The sequence below is a fragment of the Medicago sativa genome, chromosome 5 (genome assembly GCF_051527215.1).
Source record: "Medicago sativa cultivar Bolivia chromosome 5, Bolivia_mono, whole genome shotgun sequence".
Lineage (NCBI taxonomy): Eukaryota > Viridiplantae > Streptophyta > Magnoliopsida > Fabales > Fabaceae > Medicago > Medicago sativa.
In genome coordinates this window covers 52,484,462-52,495,046 of record NC_140753.1, presented here as the reverse complement: position 1 = coordinate 52,495,046, position 10,585 = coordinate 52,484,462, and the positions used below count along the sequence as shown (strand labels likewise).

Sequence of the window (10,585 nt, the reverse complement as noted above, 5' to 3'; positions counted from 1 at the left end):
GTTTTAAAAGGAAGGAAAAGCTAACACAATTTAACCCGATCTTATTCATTTAATAGATTGTAATTTATATGTTTTTTTTTTATATTGATATTTTTTGTCTTCAAAAGTATAACTTATTAAACAACCTTTCATCTATTTTTTTGTCACATGTACTGTTTGACCTAAAGAAACTACCACAAATTCCTTTCTTTCTTTTTTTTATATGATTAGGATATGCCTATGAATCTCTTTATAAGATTTGCATGTAGTTGCTAATTTGTTTAGTAAGAGTTTTAACTGAAAGCTTGAATTTTTGTGTTTCATGTTGATCAGATCAGCAGCATTCAAGAAAAGAGGTGGCAAGCATTGGATTGTATATATACCTAAGAATTCGTTGATTTGATCTTAAGCATTTTCATAAGTTTGAGGCTGAATTGGATTGTATATACCTAAGAATTCATACATCTTCGAGATGTTCTAATTTGCTTATTTGTAAGATTGTTTGGAAAAACTTATGATAACAGCTAATAACATTGTTCAGAAGTTGTTTTCAACTTATTTTTATAAGTTCTTGAAAATAGCTTATGAAAACAATTTGTAATTTATACAAAAACAATTCAACTTTCTTTTATCTTTTGTTATAGAAATAGCTTATACACAGCCCCTTATCATGAATGAATTTGGTTATGCCAGCAACATAACCAAATTTGTGTTGTTATTCCTAAACCTTCCAGGTTAACTTCCGAAAGAAGTTCCACATTTCATCTTTTCATTTACTAAAATGTCATTTAAGCTTTAGCTTCATGATTTTATACTTTTAAGCATAATGCCACCATGAAACTTAAGGGGGAGATTTTAGGTTGATTTTAAAAAAAAAATTATGATACAAATGAGAAAATAACAAATCCAAAATTGTTCAACTTCAGTTTTGCTTTAGCACTACAACATTGATCAACAAAAGCAATTTTCAACTCCAAATAATTAATATCTATTCTCAACTTTGAAAGAAAATGATAAACCATATAGATGGTTTATTATCATATCATTGATCCCTTTTCTGCACCTGACCATTCTTCATAAAATAATTCACAAATTCTTCCAAGACCAGAGTACGAATATTTTCAGCAACATTGTTATTCCATAAACTTCCACCAAAAGAAACTAACTCCGTAGTCATCTTCACTTCTTATACTTCATTGTCTCTATCTCAAAACCAATTGTGGGAAATTGCTTAGCATAACCTTCTACTTCATGGCGGAGATCAGCGATTTGAGATTGAACTTGTGAATCTGACTCCATAGCTTCCACAAAATCCTTCAACTTTGTGCCTGAATTTAATTTAATCAACAACGTGAGTGAGCCAGCATAAGTGAGTCAAGATAAGAAGGTATGGTGCAAGAATGTAAAATCAACCTTTAGAATTTTCCTTAATTTGTAAGGCTATTTTGACAGCCGCGTCAAAGTATTCAGCTACTTTTTTAAAATCATCCTCAACAAAACCCCTAGATGTAAGAGCAGGGGTTCCTGAATCACGAAAACATAACCGCAATGAACATGTAATTACAGATCCACCAATAGGCATATAAAAAGGTTACTGATAGACTGTACCCATTCTGATCCCTCCAGGAACCATTGCAGACACATCTCCTGGAACAGTGTTTTTATTGGCAGCTATATGAACTGATTCTAACACCTTCTCAACCCTTGAACCATCAATGCCCTGTCAAATGGAACAGCATAAGACGGTGTGTTCCTTTGATGTATTGCAAAATATAAATAATACAAACCAAATTAAACCCAATATCAATATTGCAAAATATAAATAATACAAACCAAATTAAACCCAATATCAATATCAACATATTTACAATCTAGAGTTAATTTAAATAATGTAAACATCCAATAAAATAAATTGGCCATTTAACAAACAGATTGTTGATTAATTTGAAGGTTCTGGAAAAACTAAAAAGGTTGGACAAATCTTTAAGGCCTGAAATTCTTCAAGTTTGGTTGGTAAAGTAGGATTTCAATTTACTGTATAAATGTCCCTCATGATTATTTTCTTTAAAAATAACCTACTCGTGCAACTATAAGTCACATTGTTCCCTATTTCACCCTACTATTAAAGAATGAGGCTTTGTACTGTACTCAATGCAATAGCTGATTTTAGAGTCTCAGCACTCCATGTAAATGCAAGCTCAGCATATATGGTTGTTCATGTTCGTAAGTTTTATAGAAATGTATCAACAAAATGGCACAATCAAAAGTTATTTGAGATGAAAATATTACCAAGAAATGTTAAGACAAGAATTGTAACATTCACCTTGTTTCTTAAGTTTACCAACACCAAATGGTTCTCAGTTCCACCAGATACAAGGTCATATCCTTTCTCTAACAAGCTCTGCAGTTCAATTAACATATCAAAGTCAGCAATAACAGTAAAAAATTTGCCGGGCTAAACAATCAGTAGAAGATACACCTAATATCTAGTTAGCAATTGTTCTATATGGCACTGCTGTTTATTGTAGAAAACACATTCAGTTTACCTGTGCAAATGTCGAGGAGTTACTAAGAACTTGTTTCTGGTAATTCTTGAATTCCGGTGTCATAGCCTACATGAACAAAAATGAAGAAAAAAACTGATATTGCATCAGCCAGACAACAAAATATGCACAAAAGGATCACTTTTCCTTTTACACTGAAGTATATATTTGCTAAAAAAAACTTAAATGACTGTAGTTTCTTCAACTAGTCTAATAAAGAACCTGCTTCAATGCAACTGCTAAGCCTGTAATAGTGTGATTGTGAGGACCACCTTGAAGTCCAGGGAAAACAGCCTGATTTATCTTGTCTTCGTAGTCATACAGCACCTGTCAGGATGAAATTGAGCCAATGAAATTTCTGTTCAAGTGAACTAACTTAAGTATAGAATTTGGACAAAAACTGAACCTAACTCAACCCCAAAAGCTACTTGCCCATATACCCAATTGATGTATTTTAAAATACACCCTACACCTTCAAGAGTCAAGACTGGACATATGGATCATAAATGTTCCAAGACTCAACAAATGTTGATCACACACAATATCATGACTGACATCGGCTATGAAATTGTGTAAAAAATCAAGAATGGATTGGGGTTAGTTCAACCCCAAAAGTTGGCTCAAATGACGATGATTGCTCGAGTATACATCAGATGTGGATCTAGACAAACCCAAAATACTGTGAAATTGCTTTTAGAAAGTATTAACCTAATATCTCAATAAATATTGATAAACATTATCTAGCAAATAGAGAACTTGTGTTTTGGGGATAAAATACATTTGGCTTCCTTAAGTATAGCCCTTTCTTTCCCCTCACAGTTGATTTTCAGTGAATATGTTACATTTTAAGCAAAACCCAAGAAACATAAGGCACATACGTATGTGTTACCTTACCATCACAAAAATGAAGACTTCTCTTTTATTACCAAAACCGTTGGGAGTTAGTGTATTTATCACTTAAACACACCTAAAGCTTGTTTATCTATCTACTTATCACTTAAATCCTACTGTAACTATCGGAAAGCTAACTTTTATGTAAGTGAAAATTTAGGCTTCCCTTCAAATAAAACTGCACAAGCATTAAGTAACAACAGAAACAACTTCAGGGAAGTTGGTAAATCCCTATGATTGTTATTTTTTTTCATTGTTTTTTGTTGGGGATGGGGGTATTTTACCCGATTTTTAATTCCTTTTTCCTTAGAATTTTAGTAACATTTAAATTTAGCATTTAAATCTTACTTCCTGCCCTTTCTTGTTTATCTCTTTCAAACCCTTCCTGAAGAATATCATAGCCCCACGTGGCCCACGAAGTGACTTATGTGTTGTGGTTGTTACAACATCTGCATAATCAAAAGGAGAAGGAATAACACCTGCAGCAACTAATCCACTGATGTGTGCCATATCAGCCAACATAACTGCCTTCTGTTTATCACAGACCTAAAATGATTCATGTGTGAAAGATACCATATCAGAACTCCATTGTTATGTACATAAAATATCTAAGTTTCTATAATCAGTTCGGATATAACTTACCTTGCGAATACGCGCATAATCATAAAGACGGGCATAAGCACTAGCACCGGCAACTATTAATTTTGGCCTAAAAAGTGCAGCACTTTTCTCCATCTGCAGATATTAGATAAGTCAAACTATAAAAGACATGTTTAAACACATGAATGAAAGATTATACAAAACTAAGGTTGGCAATAAACTACTAGTCTGGAAAAAAAATTGAATCTAGGCTTGAAATGATTAAATTTACACAAAATCGTTAAGGGTGTGTTAAATCGTAAATGTAACACTAATAGTAAGATTATACAAAATTCATAACTCTCAAATATATGCACACAAATCCATATAATGCATATAAAAGAGTAAGTATGATAAAAGAAAAAACCTTACATTACACTTGAAATACTTGTGTAAATTTAAATTCATAAGCATAGCTCACATAATAGCATAGTTGCATAACACTTACGCAATTAAAACTTAACACTTAGGTAATTAAAACGTTAAATCAAACTCATAGGTCGCAAACCAAAAACTAAAGTTGCCTTTTGTAGTTCCACCACCACGACCAAAATCGTAGAATCGTTTCCAAAGAAAAGTAGAATATACAGGCGAGGATTCCACCAAAATAAGACTTCTATACTCATAATTGCTGAGGGAAAATATAATCGCAAAATCGTAGTATATTAAGATTAAAATCGATTTTAACTACCATGGCAATTGGTACTAAGGCGACAAAATATTTTGAACCTGGGAACAAAATGATTAAATTTATCTCAATAAGCATGTATTAGAATAAGATTAAATAATGATAAATTATGTGAAGAACACATTTGATTTTTTTTTTCCTGGTGCTATATTCCTCAAAATTCAACAAAATAAACTCATGAAAAAAACTAATTAAATTTGAAATCTATCTGGAACTTGCAATGCTAAAAAAGAAAAATTGAATCTCCCTCCTAGAATTAGAGAAAATGCCTCTTAGTTGCACCAAAAAAGGAGAGAGACCTACATATAGGTTTTGCTGAGCTCTCTTCCCAAAGTACCCAAAACCTTTATTTTAGTTTTTGATTGATTCTCCACTCTCTTCTCTTAATCCATAATCCCTTCCCACAACCCAATTCTCCCCTCTGTTACCACCTGTCATATAACCAGTTTTTCATGAACTAACTATCCTAAATGTTTTTGCTATCATGTGACGATATCTCTCTTCTCTTAATCCATAATTCCTTCCCACAACCCAATTCTCCCCTCTGTTACCACCTGTCATATAACCAATTTTTCATGAACCAACTATCCTAAAAAAAAAATTCTATCATGTGACGATACATGAATGAGTTTATATTGGCATCATCTCTGATACTCTCATCCTCATCCAAGTGCTCTTTGGACTTGAAACAGGGAAAGTGAACAAGCTACCCTACCTTGTTTGCTGAAATTCAATTTTCCATAAGAGGAACAGGGACGACAAAGATCAAACACTAGATCACTTGTACACAGAAGCTCTGATACGTGTCCCAACAGCATATACTATTAAATGATGAACCATGGATGATTTTGCATCACATCTCTAACGAAGGTTGTTTTGTGACAAAACAGCCACAACGAGCTGATGACAAACCTTTCCTCCATGCCCACACAAGTTTCTCAATCATCTGTAACCATTCCCTTCTCCCTACCATATGCCTTAACTATGGGAGCAGCTTGGTCAATATCCTCATCTTAAAAATTCATAATTGCTACGACATTTTATAGTCCAACTATTTAAACACCATAATCTCTGCCAATACAATCTATAACTATGCATGGAAGGAGAAAATACTGAGCTCATTAGCAAAGATAAAGGTGACGGCAACTGAAATAAAAACAACACCAACTACTTAGAATTAGAAGAATCTCTTTGATTAAAAACGACATGTCCACAACACAGAAATACAATGGTACCTGCCTACCTGGTCATAGTCAATATAACCAGTGCTCTCATCCAACCTGTATGGCATTGTTTCAAAGAATATAGATACAGCTGATATCTTCTTGGTGTCAGTCTGCATAATAAAAAAGTATAAATAAAAGTTTGTCCACAGAGAAATTTGATACACATTGTTCTAGCAATTTCAATAAATGCAAATTTGTGTTTCTTTAGAATTTCCGGAATTGCATCATTTTGGCATGCAAGAGTTGAATTTTGCTCCAGAAAATGACTTAGTAATAAAAGTTATATATCAACAATTTAACAGGAAAATGGAAAGTGGATATATCAAGCATCAGATGTGAATATTAAGCCATTTTGACATAGAACATGGAGAGAGAAAAACTTCTGCATTGGCTTAGCCTACCAAGTCTATAAAAATCCCAAAACTAAGTACCAACACAAGTGTAAAATAATTAAGAGAATGTACTAGTAGATGGCATTGCAAGGAAAGATTGTGAGTGAGGTAAATTAGGGGTCTTCAAGTGAGACCGGAGTTAGGAGTCATCTCATTTGCAATTTATATACAATATATATGTTTTTCAATTTTATGAGATGCGGATACTTCTGTAAATGTCTTGGCTCTATTGGTATGTTATTAGATTGCTTCTGGTCCTTTTTAAATCTATGAAAGAAAATTTAAGAGAACTAATTTAATCACAATTCACTAGTCTATTGGGCTGGTATATGATTTGAGACATTTGAATTTCCTTCTCCCTCATAATTTATGGAAAAGGCTTGTTTTCATAGCTTCCTTGTAGGATTTTTTATCATAGCTGTTCATACTTCCTATGTAAGACATTTTTTAACTGACCTCTTTTCCTTTTTGTTTTTTGGCTAAAATTCTTTCCTTTTTGATGAATTATTTTCTTACTTAAATAATGAAAACAAAAAAAGGACAATATTCCAATCACGTGTAAGTGTCTACTTTACTTCAACATTCATTCATCATGTCCTAGTGGCTAGTGCAGACTTTCTATGGTTGTCAACTCATGGCAACATGTGCAATGACCACAACTGATGATCAAAAGCAGAACTTAACCTGATATCCATGTGATAGATGCCCACCATGGGGGAGATCAAGTGCCATAATTCTCTCATGAGGTTTCAATAAAGCAGTGTAAACTTGGAAGTTAGAAGGAGATCCAGATAATGACTGCACATTGACTGTCAAAAGCAAAGTGTGTAATAATGTAAGACTCTTCAAAAAACTTTTGTTCGCCTATACTGCAGAGGAAAATAAATTATCTAATAGAAGAATAGCACAAGTTCACCACAAGAATAACAAGTAAGTTACCCAGCAGAGCAACAAGGATAAGGAGGAAAAAATTATTCTAGTTATATAAGCAAAATTAGTACCGCAGAGAGACTACGTTTGATATTTATTTTTATTCCAGAAAAGTTGTCTGTATGTTAAGTACATGAAGTACTTAATCAAAGATAAAATGAGACAACCCTCCAGTAAATCAATTCTTCACAAGGAATATCACTTGATAAACAAATTACTAACAATAGATATATTACTGCAAAGGGAAAACTGACGATTACAGCAGGGGAAACAGTACGATGAAACCATCACGCATGATCATATTGACAAAAAAAAAACCAGCAAGTAGGTCATGAAAAAATAAGATTCTCCACAACCATTATAAAAGGGATGAAAAAACATCTAACCTAAAAATATAGCAAAATGACAAACCAAAAGCATTTACTAATTCCTTTATGAATAAAGAAAAAAATAAGCAGCTTTAAAATATAAATTACTGATTTTGGTATTTCAGATGTTCACCACATAAGTGTTCAACAGCTAAATTAGTTTGAAACTTGTTCCATTAGTAGTAAAATAATTACTTTCAGTTGACCAGAAACTGAGGTACTGAACCCTATAAATTATAAAAGAGCAAGAGCAATCATATTTTCTAATATATGTATAACGAGAGAAAGAAGAAGGGAGAATAGAAGAAAATAAATGAACTTTACTGAATATTTACTACTACAAAGACAGCTGTTTTACAATAAAAGTCACTCAAAATGTTCATCTGAACACAGGAAATGATTACTATATCAGGAAATTCATTTGTTAGCATTTATTTTAAGGAAATTCATTTGTTAGCATTTATTTTAAGGTTTAGGTAATAAAACATAGAATTTATTTGGTTATGTTCTTGTTGATTGCATTCTTTTAATGGAACCCCAAGATCTACCATTTCTTTAATATCATGTCCTGTTTTGTTCTGTTTTCAAAATGCATAAACCATTGAATAGAACCACGTGTGATGTTGTGTTTCATTCCCCCCTATATGTCAAATGCACTCTTAGCAACTGAAACAAATACACTCTAATGTAAACACTTGTAATCTAGCACCGACACTTCTAATCGAAGGCATGTCCAGTATCCGACATTGACACTACACCGACAAATGTGATTACATTCAATTAATTCATTTTCTCAAATTATCACTAGTGTCGACGTGTCATTATCGTATCCGGGGTCCAAGTTTGTGTCAATGCTTCATAGGTTGTAATCACTAATCAAGAAACACAAGATATAAAAGCACTTAATCTAATTCACCTTCTATAGACTAATATATCGGCAATGCTTCGCAATTATCATGGAAATAGCAAAAATTATGAACCAAAAAACAAATGAACTGAACAAGTAAAATATATAATGTTCCCAAATTCTTCGAGACTAAAGAAACTCAAATTGCAGCATCAATGTTTTTCTACTTATGTACCTCCCCATTGTGTTGGATCCAACCCAAAAGCTTCCAATGCACGCTTCTGACACAAAGTCTCAGCCATGTCAATGTACCTTATCAAATTACAAATGCAAAACAAACATGAAATCAATCCATAACAAAGTTCTGAACCTGAAACAAAACAATCATAACCAGATCCATAACTCAACATACTCATTTCCACCATAGTATCTAGCACCAGGATAACCTTCACTGTATTTATTCGTCATAACCGATCCAACCGCTTGCATCACCGACAACGACGTAAAATTTTCTGAAGGTATAAGCTCTAGTCCCTGCACATTAAAAAAAAAAAAAGTTAATCTCTGTTTGGTTCTTCAAAAAAAAAAAAACACTATATATAACTTGGATCTTTCCACCTTCCATTGACGAGCTTTTTCAAGTTCGATTATATCTTCGATCTCAGGATCCACTACACCAAGAGGATCGTTGAGTTGTTTAATCCACTGCAATTTTCAAAATTCTCAATCAAAATAGATACGAAAATGAAACATATATAAAGTGCTTATTCGATCAAAAAAAGTGCTTACATCGGGGTGAGATTTGTGAGTGTGTTGAGCGGAGAGAGAAGATGACTGCAACCAAACAGGACGTAAGAATAAAAGAAAGGTAGAAAATGAAAATGCGGATTTAATCGATTATGAGAAGAAGTTTTACATACCAAGCGATAGAGAGAAGTTGGTTTGTTGATGGTGGAAGTGAGTCTGCGAAGTGCCATGGCCATTGTGATTTGTGTTTGGTGAATTGCGTTGGAGGTTGGTGTGTGTGGGTATATTATTATATGGGTTGGCGGTAGTGGAACGTGAGTGAGCGTGGTTGGTGGTGATTTTGATTTTGTATTGTAGGACTAGGTAGGAGTATATTTTATGCAAGAGTGTGGGGTAATCAAATGTTGAAAAGTGTGCAGGACGTGACATCAACAGGTGTGGTCTTGGCCTGGACTGCCTACTAACTACAACTCCAATTTAGATTTGGTTCCACTATAAATTTAGATTAGAGTAGTTATTTAGATAGAGAGCAGTGATACACATACCACCATAGGTGGCAAACACCCTCAAACCCCCACATACAATTTTGACATTTGTCCAAGTGGTCCCACACAAAATAAACTCAGCATTTTTGTCTTTCACTCTCTCTCTCTCTCTCTCTCTCTCTCTCTCTCTCTTCCATCTCTTTCCTTCATCATCTTTTCTCCCACTTTTCCTCGCCACCGTCGGCCACCATCAACCCCCACCCACCTCCCTCTTCACAAACTCAGATCTTACGTCATCCCGTTTTCTCCGGTCACACCGCCGCCGCGTCGCCACCCTCGCCACCTCTACACACAGATCTCGTGGCCGCCGCTGAGAACGGAATATGGCCGGTGACGGTAGAGCAGAGGTGACGGCGACGACGTTCAAACCTTGGTAAAAAAACGCATATACCCAACCTGGGTATTTATAATTGTTTTTCAACTCCCTTATAAACTGAATTGGAGTGTAGCATATATGAGAGGAAAATTGAGATCACGGAGAAAGGGAACAAACAACACCTTTTTTATTGATGAACATTACAAGAATTGTACATTTTTAACTTTATTGAACGTTCTATAGGAATCAGACAATTTAGAACTTTTACTTTAGCTACTTGGGCTTTGATGGGTGATGTTTCTAGGACGAGCTTGAACTAAAGCTTACTCTATATTCCTGCAACTTTTCATTATTCTCTAAACAATCAAATTGGTGCCTGAGAGTAAATTTTGGGGTGGGGGAATTACTTATTGTTATGTTGTGGTTGTTTGTCGCTTTATTTTTTTTATGACATATATCAACATGAATTGAGAT

General features: G+C 34.0%; 1 protein-coding gene across 1 annotated transcript; it reads right to left on the bottom strand.

Moving 5' to 3' along the window:
- Window positions 1-851: 851 nt before the first annotated feature.
- LOC146922912 (serine hydroxymethyltransferase, mitochondrial-like) lies at window positions 852-9,513 on the bottom strand. Its single transcript, XM_085715702.1, has 15 exons — window positions 9,424-9,513; window positions 9,293-9,337; window positions 9,122-9,208; window positions 8,916-9,037; window positions 8,739-8,815; window positions 7,043-7,167; window positions 5,984-6,076; window positions 4,056-4,148; window positions 3,762-3,959; window positions 2,745-2,849; window positions 2,526-2,591; window positions 2,303-2,380; window positions 1,588-1,699; window positions 1,393-1,503; window positions 852-1,307 (listed from the first exon to the last, which is right to left on the bottom strand). The coding sequence occupies exons 1-15, from the start codon at window positions 9,484-9,486 to the stop codon at window positions 1,159-1,161; spliced, it is 1,524 nt and encodes a 507-aa protein (XP_085571828.1). The 5' UTR covers window positions 9,487-9,513; the 3' UTR covers window positions 852-1,158.
- Between the last annotated feature and the right edge of the window lie 1,072 nt (window positions 9,514-10,585).

Bases quoted from the DNA above. Each gene is read 5' to 3' on its own strand.
- LOC146922912 (XM_085715702.1), bottom strand. From the start codon at position 9,486: ATGGCCATGGCACTTCGCAGACTCACTTCCACCATCAACAAACCAACT. The intron at 6,077-7,042 runs GTTAAGTTCTGC...TTTATTATGCAG, and splicing joins ATCTATCACATGGATATCAG to ACTGACACCAAGAAGATATC. The intron at 1,504-1,587 runs GTACAGTCTATC...TTCGTGATTCAG, and splicing joins TCCTGGAGGGATCAGAATGG to GAACCCCTGCTCTTACATCT.